Source organism: Sciurus carolinensis, chromosome 8 (genome assembly GCF_902686445.1).
Source record: "Sciurus carolinensis chromosome 8, mSciCar1.2, whole genome shotgun sequence".
Lineage (NCBI taxonomy): Eukaryota > Metazoa > Chordata > Mammalia > Rodentia > Sciuridae > Sciurus > Sciurus carolinensis.
The window spans coordinates 57,329,673-57,348,070 of record NC_062220.1 but is presented as its reverse complement, the minus strand read 5'-3'; the positions used below and the strand labels follow the sequence as shown (position 1 = coordinate 57,348,070).

General features: G+C 31.4%; 1 protein-coding gene and 1 long non-coding RNA gene across 8 annotated transcripts in view; one reads left to right on the top strand and one right to left on the bottom strand.

The window, feature by feature from the left end:
• Positions 1–8,711, top strand: part of LOC124991772 (uncharacterized) — a 45,853-nt gene extending 37,142 nt beyond the window's left edge. For both annotated transcript variants that reach the window (XR_007109940.1, XR_007109941.1), the window contains 2 exons: positions 2,451–2,780; positions 7,659–8,711. This is a non-coding gene — a long non-coding RNA (uncharacterized LOC124991772). The remainder of the gene's footprint in view (positions 1–2,450; positions 2,781–7,658) is intronic.
• The window catches only part of Sema3a (semaphorin 3A), a 459,630-nt gene that overhangs the window by 93,063 nt on the left and 348,169 nt on the right, over positions 1–18,398 (bottom strand). Inside the window, exon 4 of one of the 6 annotated variants that reach the window (XM_047562550.1) lies at positions 2,777–2,807. The exons of the other annotated variants lie outside the window; for them this stretch is intronic. Coding sequence (XP_047418506.1) covers positions 2,777–2,807 — 31 coding nt within the window. The remainder of the gene's footprint in view (positions 1–2,776; positions 2,808–18,398) is intronic. 6 annotated transcript variants of the gene reach the window in all.

The window sequence follows — 18,398 nt, the reverse complement described above, 5'->3', positions numbered from 1 at the left end:
GAAATGTAACCCTGGTCTCTGTAATCAAGTGCTGAGAAATTTAAATAGTAATGCTATGTGAATAAAGCAGGTATAATTTTCTGCTCTGATTATAATGTATTAATCTTATGTTAGATTTAACTGATTTACAGCCATATCACATTTGAATTTCTGTTTTCTCCATAATAAAGCAAGCAAAAAAATATTTCCAATAAATGACTTGTTAATTGAAAAAAGAACCTCAGTGAAAGATAAGTTCAAGAAAAGGTATACCTATTAGGATTTCTAGGTATGAGCATTCTAACTACTTTTCATATTAATTAATAGTTTTGAGTAGTTTTAGATGTATAATAATTATAACATTTAGTTTTAAATCACAAATGTATTTTTGAAGCTGAAATATGTTAAATCAACAATTATAATTGTTATATAAGATCAATAATTGCCACTATTGTTTCAGAAAGTACACACCTTATCTTTTGCTAAGGAAAATACCTTTTGTATAGCTTCAAAGCCTGCTATGACAATTGTTTGAACAAAATGCATTCTACCTATTAAATAATAAGAATAGTCATGCTATATAAATAAAGATATTATCCAACTAAATATTCATGGATATATGATCAATCTCTAATTTATTTAAACATTATTGAATACAACTTTTGCTTTGGAGAATTCCTACTAGGATCTAAAATGGAAGGATAATTTTTATTATAGGGTAGACAACATTTCCTAATAGGGATGGTTTGCCCCTGACCTCCTTAACTTCAGTTCCTACTGTGTCTGTTCAACTGCTGCTTTGCTATAACAGAAATCATAACCCTGACATTGGATTCCAGACATTAGACTTGTTATTTGGACTTTAAGATATATGTAGTAAAATTGTCATTGTTTATAGATTGCAAAATCTAGGTTCTATGTTTCATTGGGTTGATTATTAATTGTAAGGTACAGAACAAGATTTTAAAATCTCTTTGAGGTACCAATATTCTTATCTATGAAATGGAAATAATCTGCAGAATTGCTTCAAAGGTTATGTAACGTGTATTAACAACGTGCTTCAATTGCTTCAAAGGTTATATAACGTGTATTAACGTGTATTAAATTAACATATTAAACCATATGTAAATTTAGCGAATTATGATTTTGTCATAGATACATTACTAGTGGTTTATATTTGCTATGATAGCAAGAAAACTCATTGTCTGTGGTACTAATAACTATATATGTTAAGCAACTATTAGCCAAGCATACTTTCCTAAGTGCTTTATAGGTATTTACTTTTTATCCTCACAATAACCTTTGAAATATGTAGTATGATTATTATTCTTTTTATAGATGGAATTAGAGACAGAGAAAAAGTAACTTGCCTAAAGTCACACAGTTAGTATGTAGCAAAGCCAAGTAACCTGTTTCCAGAATGAGTTATAAATGGAGTGACTATAAAAACCTGATGCTTTTTACTTGATTTCTCTATTATGATTTTATTAATATACATTATAAAGTACTGTTACATATATCTCTTATAACTTTGTAGTTCCTGTAGTTCATACATGTTCTTAACTAAATTGAACTTGATAAATATCAGTTTTTAATACAGTCTTCATATTATGCTAGTACAATAATAAAAGCAAGTAAAAGGAATTAACATATTTTCTACTTCATTTGCAGAGAATGTATGAAGTCACCGTTTCCAAGGCTGTGAAAAGTTAACATCACTCTATTCATTCCCCTCCTAGTAACAATACCTACATGCATACAGTCTTATAGCTGGATTAAATAGGATTTGCCCTCTTAAATTTAAGGGACCTGAATTTATCTGGGTTCCCCACACAAACATCAGGGTCCTAATTCATCTGCTTTTTGTCATCATTAAAATTAATGATATAAACCAAAGAAAACAAAAAACATATGTGTTCATACTTCATGCAGATTATGCTTTTAATAGGAGCTTAATTTGAGTTTATGCAGATATTGCATGCTTGTCATGGTATAATTATTCAACTATGAATGCCTGTTAACTCCCAAGGTATATAACAATGAAAAGGAAAATTCTATCTTGGCTAGAATGAGAAATTCCAGAACATGAACAATTTACTGTACACTATTTTGCTCCATCAAGACCTGGTAAAGTAAGCTCAGTCAAAAAGCAAATCAATGGTCCACAAAAGTGAAAGAGGGAAACACATATCTTTCCACATGTGCATTTTAAGTCTTCCATCTTCAAAACATGGTTACTTTTTCTTTGTGATCTTAGAATTCCATAAAGCATCGGTGTTTTTATTATAAATTATGAAAGCACTGCTATTAGTTTTTACAACTTCATTTTATAAATGTATTCATGCTTTAGACACCCCAGGGAAATTTTATCAACTTAAATGTAAATATGTTAATGGAAAAGAGCCATATGTACTAGAAGAAGAATTGGAATCTACTCTTATGATTTCATTAAGTTTCCTTTATTTTCATAGATGCCATCTGGGAAGGAGAAGTGATGAGGCTAAAAGGATGAAGATTTTATTTATACCAAGCTTGGTTTCAGCAAAGACTTGTCATTCAAGTGTTGTCATAATGATATGATGTAACTATGACTTGCTTTCATCAAATTAGCAAAGACTTCAAGAATAATTATTATTTTGGCAAAGTTATTGTAGGAAATAGACAATTCTATCAATTTGTGGTGAAAATACAAATTTTGGAGGAAAGTTTGGGAGCTAAAAATATCCCTAAAATATTCAAACACTTGATCATTTCACGTCTGGAAATAAATTCTAATAAAAAGAAAAAAGAAACTTACCACGGTGAGTGTTTCAGTATTCACAAAAATACTGAAAAAAAATTAATGCCAATAAGATAGAAAGAATAAGTATGGTATAGCTATACAATTGATAATGATACAGGTGTTAAAATAGATGTTTGTATTAAATTTCTAATGTCTAGAATTCATATTTCCATTATTTTATTTTTTAAGTATTATGGAATAATACAGAAATATGTAAGATGCATGAGAATTCCCTTGAAAGAAATGCGTTAAATTATTGGGTCTCTATCTTATGAGATTTGGGTATTTTTTTATTTATACTATTTTATTCTATTTTTAATATTTTGTACAATGATAATGCAAGATTTATATTTTAAAAATCTGGGTTTCTAGGGGCTGGGTTGTGGCTCAGTGGTAGAGTGCTCACCTAGCACATGTAAGACTCTGGGTTCAATCCTCAGCACCACATAAAAATAAAATAAAGGTATTGTGTCCACCTACAATTAAATATATATATATATATATACATATATATAATATAATCTGGGTTTCTATATCCTATATCTAAATAAAATATCAAACTAGCATTGCATGGATTGAATCCAGCCCAGAGACATGCTTTATTCACCAGACACAGGATTTAAAAATCTTGAATTTGAATGCTTTTTATTGGGACTTAGGACTTTTCATGGGCACTTGGATGTTCCAATTATTCTCTATTTCCTTCTTTCCCATTTTTATGTCACCTACACAGTCTTTGTGGGTATTTGAGCTTGCAAACCCTATAAAGCATTGTGACTCACTTGATCACCAAAACTACACTATTTATCATCTAAATTGTCCCCATTCTTCCGGTTTACTTTAAATAACAAAGTTCATAGAAGGACTGTGGTCATGCTCTCATATCTCATCTTTTAGGTAGTATATGGTTTAGCAATTAATTGTGGTTGAACACTGAAGTTAATGAGAAATTTAAAGGGATTCAAAACTCTAATTGTCACAATGTCATAAATCTCCATAGCTTTTCTATCATTCCTCTTTATAAAAATCAATCTTCATGTACACGGCTATTTAACATGTCTCTGTTTTATCTAGAAAAAAACTTGACTATTCAAAATATCTATGAATATTTTGACTGCTCAAAATATATTAATTTATGTCTAAATTAATTATCCAGAATTTTTAAGCTTTGAACTGGGTTGTGTGATTGACCATTGCAAACTACAGGCAGAATAGTCCTTATATAAGTATTCAGATATTATTGGGTGATTGCTTTTGCTATGAAATTAGTAACTGGAGATATTTTATATTACTTCTGAGTTACCTTTCAGTCATTATTTATAATTTACTATAGTGAACACTTAAATTATTTATCAATGAATGTTCCTCAATGGTTGTCAATTTATGCCTAGAGAGCACTTTTTTTGCATCAATAATCAATGATAATTGCATAATCTAGCATAAATCAAGTATTTAATTTATTTTATTAATTGCAAGATTTGATATTTAAAAGTGTTCCTAAAATAATCATTCACATGAACTGGGCATATGTATCATTCTAATTTTCAATTACAGAAAACATAATAAATCCTTATTGTGGATTATTTTGAGTAATTGAAACTCAAATAACATCATACTAAGTGTATTCATGGTAATTTATAATTCTTTTTTTTTTTTTTTTTTTTTTTTTTTTTTTGCGGTGCTGGGTATTTAAACTCAGGGCCTTGTGCTTGCAAGGTAAGCACTCTACCAACTGAGCTATATCCCCAACTCCAATTTATAATTCTTTAAAAAATTGAATTAATTGTTTTTAAGAACTTTAAATTTTCATATGTGAAGATAATATTAACATAGATACAGATACAGATTTAGAAGAATGGCCTAATCTGAACAATAGACAGATGTTCAGAAAACATAAAAATATAACAAAAAATATAGCAAAATTTGTTTCTTGACTGTCTAGACATTGTTGAATTAAAAATGTTAATAGTTCCCTGGTTCTGTGTTCCATCGATGACTTAATTATAGTCAGAAAAACCTTAAGCAAATATGTATGCAATTATATAAACTGGAAGGGAATGTGTAGATATAAAAAAAGTTATGTTAGACTACTGAATATGTGTATATGTGTGTATGTGTATATATATGTACATATGCCCTCCAAAATGTGTATACAAACACACACACACACACACACACACATATATACACCATTTTAATTAAAAAAGAAGTTTCATCATCACAATTTTATGTTAGAATTTGAGCATGTAGACATTTCTCTTCACAGAAATATATATTAATGTAAATATATTGTAAAATACAAATCAGTAAAATTTGAGAACTGATTACTTACAATTATATTGGTAAATAAATCATAAAAGATAATATTTTTATCTTTAAACTTATCTTAAAATATTTTAAATTATGGGAACTTAGCTTCATATGTGTATATATAAGTATGTTCATATATATTTACTGTTACTAAATTAAATAATAATTTGAAGTCATATTTCTTTTACAACATGCAGTGCAGTTGTATAAAACTATAAATAAAACCAAAATGATGACTGAATCAAGTAATAACCATAACTTCTGGGTAGTTTAGATTTATTAATTTTACTATTATATGTAATCCATCAAAATATATTAAAATGCTGAGGTTCAGATATATTGACTGCTCAGTATCTCAGCTTTAGAATCTTTTCCATTAAAAATCCTAACTCCTTACTAACTTGTATTGCTGTTATATTTAATATACAGGCTTAGTTAATTATATTAAAGGCATTATTCTATATAAAATACAAGCTATATTCCAAGTATCTTTACTAATTATAATCATCTCATATCTATTTTTGCTGACCACTTTCAATTCCAGGTTTCTGCTTGGCTGAGCACCACGATCATACACATGGTGGGTGTGTAGTAAGCTCAGAAACACCAACCATTTTAACACCATTTCAGCTGATCTGATGTGTTTAGGTCCTTTTGATTTTTGGATTTGCTTGAATTTTATGGAATCACAATTTTGCTATGATTTTCTATTTCTTTGTTTAAATCTCTAAAAATTATTCATTTATGTTATTTATATAATAATGGTCATAAAAACTACATAATGACTACCTGGCTATTATTTCTACAGTCTTTGAAAGTATTGTACATGTTTTGAATAGATGATCAAAGAGTGATTAGACAAAATGATATTTATACTTTATTTTAAATTATAAAATTAGCCTAGGTAATGAAAATTTCCCCATAACAAAACTATGTTCAACTAATAAATTATAACTTGGTAGATATTGCTTTATAAACTTTCATTTAGAAACATTTGAAAACATGAAGGAGTCCAGTGAACTGAGAATATACAAAAATTTAGGTGAAGTCACTTACAGCATGATCTGATTTCCATTTCTCCACAACATAAAATAATTCCCTAGGCCAATTTTTTAAAAATTCCTTGGAGCTTATTTGGAATAGCAAGTATTTGGGAGAAAAATCCATTTAATATATTAAAAGACTACCAATATAAATGCTGATGCTCTATGTGGTTCTCACAGTCCTCTTCAAAGAGGCAAAACACTTTAGAGCTGCTTGTTTTGTGGTTTTCAAAAATCAAAAGAACATTTTTGGAATTTGAGCCTAGTCTCCCGACATTTAAATTTATGCTTCTGGATATGGAGGTATTAGAAAGCTAGCTCCTCTTTACTTGAAGACAAATTTTGCTAAGCTAGTCCATGTAAGGGAAAAAATGGAAAATTTAGACCATTTTACAGTTGTTGAATAAATAGGGCATAACAACACCTATTTGCTCTAATACTCTGGTACTCAAGTCAAAATTCCTGATCTTGAGTCAAATGGGGGGATGTGGTCACTACAGTAGGCATATTATTTTTGTCTTTATAGATAGGGTTAGAAAGGGATTCCTCTCAAAGACCATCCAGTATTCTGAAAAATTATGTGTAATGTGCTATGCGCTGTTATACACTGTCAAAGCTAAAGGCATTGGGGGGGAAGTTACAGAGAACTGAAATATGAAAATGCCTATGTAATGGATACTGTACCTACTTATGTGGGTTTCTCAAGGGATGTTAATAATAAAGGATAAGGATGTATCAATATTAGTGAGGGAGGATGCTACATTTGGAATGAGATATTTTTTGGCTAACTGCATCAATGGGTTGCATTGAAGTTTAGGAGAAGCAAAGGGAGGATAAGAGGGGGTGTCATAGGAAATGAGAACATAGATGTAGGAGGATATCATGTTACCCAGAGCTTTGAAACTGACCATAAAATCTTAGACACTGCTCTGGGAGAAAAAAAAGTAACTGGTGGGCTGAGATGAGGGCAGTGAGTGAACACAGATGGAAATGAAAAAGTGCCACAAGACCAGGAATGGAGAAAATATGATAGAAAGTAAGTTGAGGGATATCCTGAATTGTGTGTCAAATTTTAACTGTGGCACAAATGTGAATTCTGAAATTTAGAATATTAATTGCAGGCAAAATGTTCATTAGTCTTGAATAGGGAATAAACAATTAGAAAATGAAGGTGTCATTCTCTGTTAATGCTTTGTATCCTTTTGCCATTTTTAAACATGAAGGAGACAAAGTGGAAAAGATGCACATGGATGGATTGTCAGGGAGAAAAGATTCGTTGTTAGAAGCTTAGACAAGTATACTCTTTAGAAAGAGGAATGTACAACTGAGCCATAAATGTGTGGTCAACCCTAACTGCTTACCTTCCATATAGATTTTGTTTTTGCTGTTGTTGGCATATCACCATTATTTTAGCTCACAAAGATATGCAACCGCAAGGGCTCAGGGAAGGGGCCAGACTGTTTTTTTTTTTTTTTTTTTTTTCTGCTTTCCCTACTCCTCCAGCTATTATGAACTCTCTGTGGTTGTATGTGATAATTTTGCAGAAGCAGAAAATGCACATGGAAGGCATGACGGCTGCTGCTGTTGACGTGGCCACCACAATCACTACTGCTGCTATCAACCTTTGCCAGCATGTTCCCCAGTGCTCGCATTAAATCAAGGCAATGCAAACAGAACAGGGGAAAGTGCCAGGTCTGTGCTGAACAAGATTATAGTCTGTGGAATCAGCACACCTCTGCTGGAGTCCAGGATCTGTTGCTTTGGAGTTGTGAGGTGGATGACTTTAACCTCCCTAGCACCGAAGGGTGTTTTCTTCTATGTGATACCAATATGCTTACTCTTTTATTTTATTTTATTCTTGTTCTTTTTCCTATTGCATCTATTAGCCTCACAAAATGATCTAGGAGGCAGATATGATTTTCTTCATTTTACAGTGAAGGTATCTGCTTATGCCTCAGGAGGTACAACTGGTAATTAACAGATCTGGAATTTGCAATAATTATATACATAGCCAAGGTATTATAATAGAAGACAGTGGGCTTAACTATTCAAGTTGCTGCTACATGAAATGTGTGATTTTTTAAATTCATGGCAAAAATAAAGATGTGGTTTGTGTTCTCAGGAAATATTCTGGGAACAAGGACCTATTATTTCTAATCTTACTGTGCCACAAATTGTCTTAACTTGTTTCTTCATATGCTCAAAATGATAACCAGGGGCCTATGTAACAAATGATAGACTTGAGCAGCAAAGATAAGTCCTGGTGTTTTAGAGGGATTAATTGAGAAAGATATTTCAGACATGTAAAGATAAATTTAGAAGGTTGCACACTTTGTTTTTCCTGCTGAACTACATTCCCTAGAATTTGGTTCCTTTCACAGCCAGATTTCACATATAAATTGTTCTGTGTTTGCCCCTTTACCTCAATTATGCCTTCCACAGGAACATTTTATTTTGAATTCCATTTCCACTTTTCGACTTAAAGGGTGGTACAGGAAAACACCAATGGTTTTCTTCCTTCAATCTCCCTGGAGTTTTTCCAAGGCTTTTTTTGGTTGTTATTTTCATTGAATATGGAAATTCTGAAGGCCTATTGCAAGGTATTGTGTTCTGTTTTCACTTATTTGTTCTTCCCATCTCTATTTTATTTTCTCCATTTCCTTTAATACGCCTTCCTTTTTCTCCATCGGTCCTCCCCTTGCTTCAATAAAAGTACCTTTACTAATGTTAAGTCTGGCTCTCTACCATTTTATTTCCTTTTAAGTGTTGAAATTCTTACTCAGAAGTGAAGTCACAACTCTCATTCACACCACTACTCCTCCTTTTTTCCTTTTTAGCTAAAGTCTTACCTAACTCACACCTTGCCTGCAGGTCCCTTCTCCATCTTGACCTCAACAGAGTAGAATCCAAGCACCACCCTCTTGTTTTGCAAGGCAGGGATCCTATTACCAAGATAGTTCTGGCAAGGATGCTCCAAATCCTATCAATAAAATCACATTATTTGGCACCATCATGTCTAAATCATGCCTTTATCTTTTCTGCTTCATTCATTCTTTACTATCAATTATCAAATAAATCTTTGTAGTCCTTCTGCAAAAAAATTCTCCTGTTTTTTGTTTTTCATCTACCTTTACCATTCAAGTATATGCTGTGATTATATAAACTAGACTTTTGCTTAACTTCCTAACCAATCTCTTTGATTCTTTATTCCTTTCACCCGGTCACTTTATCACATACTCCACTCCTTTTTTTTTTTTTTTTTTTTTTTTTTTTTTTCAGTACTGGGGAATGAGTCCTCCCATTTTTTGTTTTCAGTACTGGGGAATGAGTTCAGAGGTTTGGGCATGTGAGGCAAGAGCGCTACCACTGAACAACATCCTTTAATTGTTATTATTTTGAGGCAGGGTCTTGTTAAGTTGCCAAGACTGGCCTTAAACTTGCAATCCTCTGCTTCAGCCTTCAGCATAGCTGGGATTATAGGTGTATACCATCATGCCTGGTTTCTCGTTTTCCATATATAAAAATTTCTTTTCAGATTCTTCATAATTCAAATTCTTTTCTTCCATTTACAGTAGACAAAATGTGTTATTTAGAAGAATTTCTTTACTAAGCAAAAAGCTAGTAGATTCACTGTTAATTTCATGTCTTTGTTTTTCTAAGTTTTTAAAGAAAAAATATTTATTTTATTCTAACCATTTAGTCAAACACTTCCCAGTCATTATCCAAGTTTATTTTCAGTAGCTTAACATAGTTATTGTAATAAGAGGTTAGTAATTAAAAAGACCTGAGTTTAAATCATGACTTTATGATTTTGTAGATGTGGTTTTGTGTTATTTAACATTTCAATTCCCAGTTTTCTCATCTATAAACTGCCAAACTCTTATCTGCCCATTTAGAATGTTTTAAAAATTAATGATGTAGGAAATAAGATAACTTAGCTGGCATAGTATTTGGATATGTATTCATTCATTTCTGTAGTAGTTTTTGTGATTCTACCTCACACCAGGGAGCAGAGTCATGCAGTTGAATCACAAAGTTAGAGTATTAGTTCTCTGCCACTTACAGCATGGTAGGAGAGACATATTAAACAAACGCTTTTGACACATTCATATAATTTTAATGTATATTTCTTAAGCAACAATGTCATATGATGACTTAACTTAGCTTGGGATTGGGAATAAGGGAGTCAGGAAGAGCGACCCTAAAAGAATGTAAGGGAAAGGTAAATGGAAGTTATATAGAAAAGTGTTCAGGAGTAACATCATAGTAGTATTTTGTTGTTTTATTGGTGTTTTTGTTACCTGAACACCATTCCCATGAACCTCTGTTCTTTGAAAATCTATTGTACAGTACTACATTATTTTATTCTGATTGGTCTTCATGTTTGTTTTTGCATTTTGATTTACTCCCATTCCTCTGTGTCTTGAAGTGTTCTTTCTTTCCATTTTCTGGATTGACTCTACTCTTGTTAACCTTCTTTAAAACTAGCACAAATACTCCTAGGCAAAATTGGACATCATCATTTTGGGGTTTCCATGGCATTTCATATAGAACTATATTATACTAATGCCTTTTATATTATGTATATGTTTAAATCTAACCACTCATGCAGTTTTAAAGGCAAAAAAACATTTCAAGTTTAACATTCTTCTATAAATCCATATTGTTGGTTTCATCCCAAAATCACTATAAAAAAGTTGTCAATAAGGTTTTTATTGCCAGTTTTGTCTTTAAGAAACTCTAAGGATTCCTGTCTCATACAATCCAATTTTATTTATCACTATTTTAATGTGGCACAAATGGTATTTTTTGTGAATATATGCTGATAGATTGTGAATACCTTTTTGACATGTATTTAAAGACCATAAGAAATTGTCATTTGATTATAAAATTGGACATACGTAGGAAAATGATGTGAAATGTACAATCCTATTCTTTTTATTTTTTTACCTTCCAGGCTAACAAGATAAAAACCATTATAATATGAAATATTCATTTGGGAATTCAAAAATATAAGGGTGCAATTTGATCTAGTTGACACTGAAGTCACTCATAACATAGTTAATACATGAAATTATCCTTCACTAGAGGACACATTGTTACTCTGAATCTTCTTTCATGTTAACCTTTTTTTCCTCAGAATTTTAAACAATAGTGGAGGGTATTTATTTTTTTCCAAAAAGTAAAGTTATTTTTTCAACTTTTTAGAGCTTAGGTTTGGATAAGAGCAAAAAACACATTGAAGTATTAAGCCTCCTAAGACTCAGTGATGAGGCAATTTAGAGCTGTTAGGTAAAAGAATTCCATTTAGTAAAAAGAAAAGTATATGTTAAGCATTCATCTCAAGCACTGCTTTGCAGCCTGTTTTCAGAGAATTAGTATCAAATACTTCCCTTTAGTTATGAAGGAAATCTCAAGATTTCAGTTCAGCATCATGTTCTGTTTGGCATTCCACTTACAGGGGAAAATATGCTTTGACATATATTATGCAAGTTGATATTAATTATAAGTGGTACACAATTTGCCATTTTTAAAAATTAAATGCAGTTTTTCAATAGGAGTAAGTTTTTCAGCTTTGTGGGTACAAATCTATAAAATTTGTCAATTTTTCATATTTTGACAAATACCATATTGCAAATATTACTTCACAGATTTAAAAAGACAATGTTGAAATTATGGATTATGGTGCAATTGTAGGTTTGAGCATACTATTTAACAGTCTGTAGACTTTAATTACTTGACTAAAATGATATATATCTAAACCACATATAGTTATAATCTGATTTTTAAATTGCATAAACAACTAATAAAAATGTATTCCCCTTAAAGTGGTTATTGTCATTTCTTTGGGAAAATTCATTTTAGGGTTCAATTTGCAAATTGAGTTTTTTCATAATTATACAATTCAAAGGGATGTGTGTGCATATATACATATTTGTATACATTTGGCTTATATATGCATGTATTTATACACACATACACAAATAATTCATAGGTTATATGTAGTGTATTTATTTTAGACACCTTGATTTGTTAACTGTAAATGAAAACTTCTGTGTAATCAAACTAAATTTTAAAGGCTGTGAAATGTGCCGATGATATAATATTCATTTTTGAGCTTGAAATATTAAATATATATGTAGAGACTAAAGTAAGACATTATGAAAATTCATTCTTAGGAAAATATATTTGAAAACAGCATTATTAAACCATGAAAGAATCAAAGTTAGTCTGTCCTTTTATCAAACAAAAACTAGAAATTTTATTTGAGAACATTTGAAAGTCTGAAGTTTGATGCCATGGATTCTCTGAATAACAAAATATCATGCAAGATTATTTTCATATTTTATACTGCAGTAGAGGAAGAAGTGCATGTGGCTCCTGGATTTGAAGTTAGTTTGGAAAAATGTTGGTAAGAACTTTAAAAGGAAAACCATGGAATTCAGGGACTAGGTTAAGTCAGTTTGAATATTTCAAAGGATAGATCAAGATGTGTTTTTAATAAAAATATAAGAATTTAAGAATCAGAGAACTAATACTGTTTGAATGATGAAATACCCTCCTTTCTATTTCTAAAATGATATACTTCATCATTTTTCTTTAAAGAATAGAGAGGGAAAACAATGTTTGCAGTTGATTTGCCTAAATATCTGTGGCAACAACCTGCAACCTGGCAGTAGCATGTTCTGCAAGGAGGAAAGATTCAGCTCAAATGCAAAGAAAAAAAAAGCCCACGACACAAAGCTGAATCAACAATGCAAGATGGAATCAAAGCTCATACCTAGAAACAAGGAAAACAAGTTCAAGTGGGATGAAATGAATGCTTTTAACTATTTTTTCTCTTAAAAACAAAAGTAATTTCTTAAAACTGATACTTTTGAAGTTGTAATAACTATACTGATATCGGTGATTACATTAATTTACTTAAGTTAAAAATATTTTCAAGAGTCTAAACTGTATAGGACACCATTCTGTAGAAAATGGTTTGGATTGGTAGAATATACCTTTACACAGAATATTTTATATTTCATCTATCTAGCCTAAAAAGAAAACTCCAGACTAAAATAGCATATGCCTTATCAGCAAGAGAGCTGGGGTGGGAATGTGAGGGAGAAATTAGAATAATAAATATCAGTGTCGCAATTCAGAATCTATTCAGCAGAGTGCTTTACTGGATTATACGCATTTGATTACTTTATCCCTTTGAGGTAAAATGATATAATTAAATCTCAATCTAATACTGTGGTTAATCCAAAGTGGTTTCTTGAAACTCAGTCAGGCTTAGATAAAACTGTTTTACTTTCCCTCCATTTGTTTAGGCAATGACTTCTTACTTTCCTAATATGAACATCCAGAAAGGTAATGACTTATTAATAAGTAGTGAGTGACGAGCTTAAACAGACATTTTGATTGTGTTTGTTTTTCCAACTGGCTAAGCACTATAGAATGCTAAGATGCTTTATTTAGAATCTAAAGCAATAAGTCATGAACAAATAGAGTTCTTCAATATTAGAGCATCTTACTTTTTCTAATGGACATACAGGTTGCATTTTTTCATTACTCTGTACACTCTGCTCAGTTTTAAACTGTAGTTAGCTCATGATCTGCTCTCTAAGAGTATTAGTGAATTGATGTTTTCTAAATGCCAAATACATGTTGTTCATATACAGACCAAAAAAAAGGGGGTGGGGTGGCAGTGGCATTTAAAGAGAGTCAAGGGAAACTTGCTTCCTCTCAAATTGAAATACCTGATTGTTAAGTGGATTGTGTCATCTCATGCCAATTGGATTGCTGATGGGGGAAGATAAAAGGCAATTCTTTGACCAAAATAAAAATTTCCTTTATCCTCAGAGAGCTTTAATTTGAAACTCAAACAATGGAGCACAGTTTTCTTGTACCGCTGCCTTTGGTTATTACCTGTTGAATATTGGTTTGTACATGTCAACCCCTTTGCCTTCTGCTTGCCTCCTTTGCCCTCTCACCTTAAAACTCACACTTTTCCAAGCTTCAAAAAATTTACTGCTAAACATCACATCACCTTTGTAATGTAGTGCTTCCCATGTGTCAGTTTTCAGGAATAAAATGTACATTTTACTCAAAACATTCTGCATTTTCTTTATTGCAGTAAATGAGGGAGAAGATCCCTCAAATCTTTATGTCCTACCTTATTCAGAATACTGAAGTCTAAGAAGAAAGAGGCTTCCTATTTGAACAAAGAACCCAGAATAAGAATTAAGAGATACAATTATGATGTGATGAAGTCCATTGTTAGCCATGTCAGTTACCAAAATGGATTCTGATATATGTTCCTTCTTCCCTCCCTTCTTTCCCTTTTTTCTTCTTTCCTTTTTAAAATTATAAGTGTATATATTCTCCACTTATTTCCTGTCTTGCTACATAAGGACAGCAAGTTAATTTTTAATTGCACATCTGTGTAAATGTTGCTACCAAAAGAATCATTTAAATCTGTTCTCTCTTTAGGTTATATGCATATGAGAGATAATGCAATTATGCTAACCAAAAAAAATTAGCATTTTAGCATTTTTATTTGTTAATAATCATAAATTATGCCTGACATAAAAGTCATGATATATGTCAAATATAGAAAATCACTCGTATTGCAATATAGAGGTCTCATGATTTTTTTTTGAGAAAGATTTGCTAGTATTTACCTAAGAGTTCAAACTAAACAGCACTTTTATTTCATGTTTCATTTTAATTTTCACCTTGTAGCTTTTTGCACAAGAAAAAAAAAATCCAAGAGGATTAAACTCTTGAGAAACAAAGAAATGATTCTCAATAGTTCAGGGAGTTTATGTGATGTGAATCCTACCCACAAATATACATCCTATTTCAGACATTCTCTCTAAATTTTATTATTGCACTTAGCAGAATATATGTGTCTATCGTTGACCTCCACATTTGTGTTGCTATTAGAGTATGTATAATAATGGCATTATCTACAATATAAAAAGAAGTCAAAGAAACTTTCTCTGAGGAAGTAATGCATGAGTCAAGATCAGAAGGATAAGATGAATTTATTAAAGAAAACACGTGAGGAAAGATATTCCCAGGTAACAGAAATAATAAGTTCAAGGACCTACAAGAAGAGAGACTGGGAATTCGAGAGAACCTAAAGAAGAGAAAGAGCTCCCAGACGTCAGGAGAGGGAAGGGAGTGGTCCATACAAGGATGCAGAGGTAGGAGGAACCAAGACAAAAAGGAAGATTTCTTTAATTGCTAGAATGAAAAGGAGGCAAGGGAATGGCCTTAGACAAGGTAATAGTCTGCCCTTTGTTTTTTGAGATGATAGCTCTGGCTTGGGTGTGGAGACCTGACTGGATAGAGCCAGTGGAAGCAGGGAGGGATGAAGGAGTAGAGGGAGTGAGATGTGATTTAGAAGTACTTTTTCATCAAGTGAAACCATATGTTTTTGTAACCTTTAAACCTCTGGTCTGGTATCCAGTAGAAGAGTCCAGTTAGTCTATTGCAGGCAGGCACCATCTCAGAGGCAAATGTCCTTCTTTTCACATTTCCCAAGTATTTTCCCACTACATCTGAGATCACAGATTTTTGCTTTTTCTTGCCTATGTTGCACTGTCTCTGACCTTAAACATGGCCTGCTTTTCTGAACTTAAATAGCTTTCTTTTTATCTTACTATTATTTTTAAAGAAATTATGGCCAATTCAAGGTTAAGTCTTTAATGTCATTAATTTTCCCATTTGCATTCCAGAACATCTTGCATATAATGATGGTCTTGTGCCCATGAAAAATGCCACATGCACACACACATCATCCACCAGACAGAAGACTGGGAATTGCTGCTCTTACATTCAGAATCCTAGAAAATATTAAATTACATGATAGTGGAATCTATACTTTAACAGTATAACATGACATCAATTCTAAAAATAAAAAACACCATCAGCAACAACACACTTTAGGATACCAAAACTCGCAAACTTGAAATTACTATAAAATTTATAAAGTATCCATGAAATATTTTTGCTTTGAGTATTGTAATAGTTGAAAAATATATCTGTATATATACACACATATAATGCACTATATAATACATAGATATATAATATAATCACATTGAAAACATTTGTAGAAAACCTTATATAGGTTTTTAAGTACATTAAATATAAATCAAACTGCATTTATTTTAATTTCTTCTTCCTAAGTCAAACATTTTCTCTTTGGACTATTATGATATGTGACAATAAATAATTTTGTATCTGCATTTTATCTTTCTTTTCTTTTCTCTTGCTCTATGTCAACACTCAACTAGTCTCCACCCTGTTCATTAAATCTTTTTACTAACAGATTTTGCTTCCTTTTTTCTCCCTTTTCCTCTTTCATGTTATCCACAGGAGATCAAAGCATTTAGTCAGTCCTGTCCATTGCATGCAGAGGTGTGGAGGTTAAATTTTGTATGATTCTTGTGTTCGGGTTGCTTCCCTAATGTTTTCATTTATTTTCTTTGATAATATTTGATATATGCTGACTGCTTCACCAAATAGAAATCATCTTAAATCCAGCTACTTTTGTGAGAATAAAAATAAATAGTAAGTACTGAAACGGGTCTTATCGATTCTGTAGGGGCAGTCAACTCATTTCCAATAAGTAAACATTATTTTTGTGAAATAATCATGAAAACGTTCCCCTGATATTACATGATATGACTTGTAATCACAAAATATGTGCCTGGAGAAACAAAGGTAAAAAAACAATTGTATATTAACAATAATTATCTAATGTTACTCACAGAAATTTATTTTATTTAAAAAAATCATAAGTAGCTTGAGGCATATAGATAATTGTGACTTTCCTTTTCTTTTATATATTTGGCAGTGAAAGCAAAGCAATGAACTATAATGATAAGGATGCTGAGTTAGCTGTTGAGAGAAATGAGCTTAAATTCAGCTTTACCACTAAGCACCCATGGATTTCAGAACTTTAATCAAACTGAGTTTAAAATTTCTTTATTCTAAAGTGAAGAGTGGGAAAAACAGTGAATTAGAGGAACTTTATGGTAGCTATTAGCTATAGTATCTTTTAAAAATATTTTTAAGCAAGAATTTCATGGCAGTTATAGTCACAGTTTATCATATAATTTTTTGAAAGGAAGATATCAGACATATAGTTTTTTAAAAGGAAAATATCAGATATTGCTGAGCTTTATTTTCAATATAGTAATGGACTTAAAAAGTGGCAGTATATAAAATTTCCCACTTAATTTTCATATTAAAATTTTCAAGATTAAAATATATTTTTAACAATATAGTTAAAAGTGCTTTTCTTTTTTATATTAGGAGATTATTAAAATTTCAGACTTTGATAGAAGGTAGAACAGAAAATGGGAAGAAATTTGTTATAATTTTTGTGACAAATATATCATGTAATGTTGTCTTTTTACCTCATATGAAATTGTTTTTAATCATGAGGTTGAAAAAGCAGAGATTGTGCCTGATAAACTTTATAAACAGGGTTTTTCATCTCACTTCTAGTTCGCTGGATGTTTGTATGTTAGAAATGACAATATCTTTCTTACTACCCACATAATCTTTTCCTATTCCTCTGTTAGTTTTTATATCTTTCTAGAAAAGAAAAGAGCCTTACATATGTCTAAGATCCTATGAAATTTTAGCATTAATTTAAAAATGTTTCCACATTACTGATAGTATAACTATGACTGCTGACAAGGTGGGAACATCACTATCTAGCATAACATTATACCAAGAGTGAGTATTCCTTCTTCAAATCTTACATTTGTCCCCAAGATTTAGGCCAACAGAGGGCAAGTAAATGTGGGACACTAAACATTTATCCTTTTCAGGTTAAGCAATTTAAATATGAGGTAAGCTAGCTACTAAATGCCAACAAAGTATAAATCAAAAGAAGAAAAAAATGTCAGGGTAAAAGCACTGGAAAGGAGTTTGAACCCTGGCACATGTACAACAACCCATCTGCAACACAACAGAGATTCAGACTTTTAGCCTTTGTATAATGCTCTGTGATAATCTCAAGTGAGGTAACTGACTGGAATAGAAAAAAGGTAACCTGTACTTCTTCATCAGTAACCTATCTTCTTAAGTATACAAGCTTAGTGTGCATCAGATAAGTGTTTTTTAGCAAGAGACAAACACTAAGGGATGAAAATGTTGAGGAGACCAATTTAATGTCATTTTAGTGGCAGTAAAAGTCACACAATGAATCAATGACAGACCTGTGAATTGATTTTAGATCCCATTAGACTTCCATTTTAGCCACTCAGCAA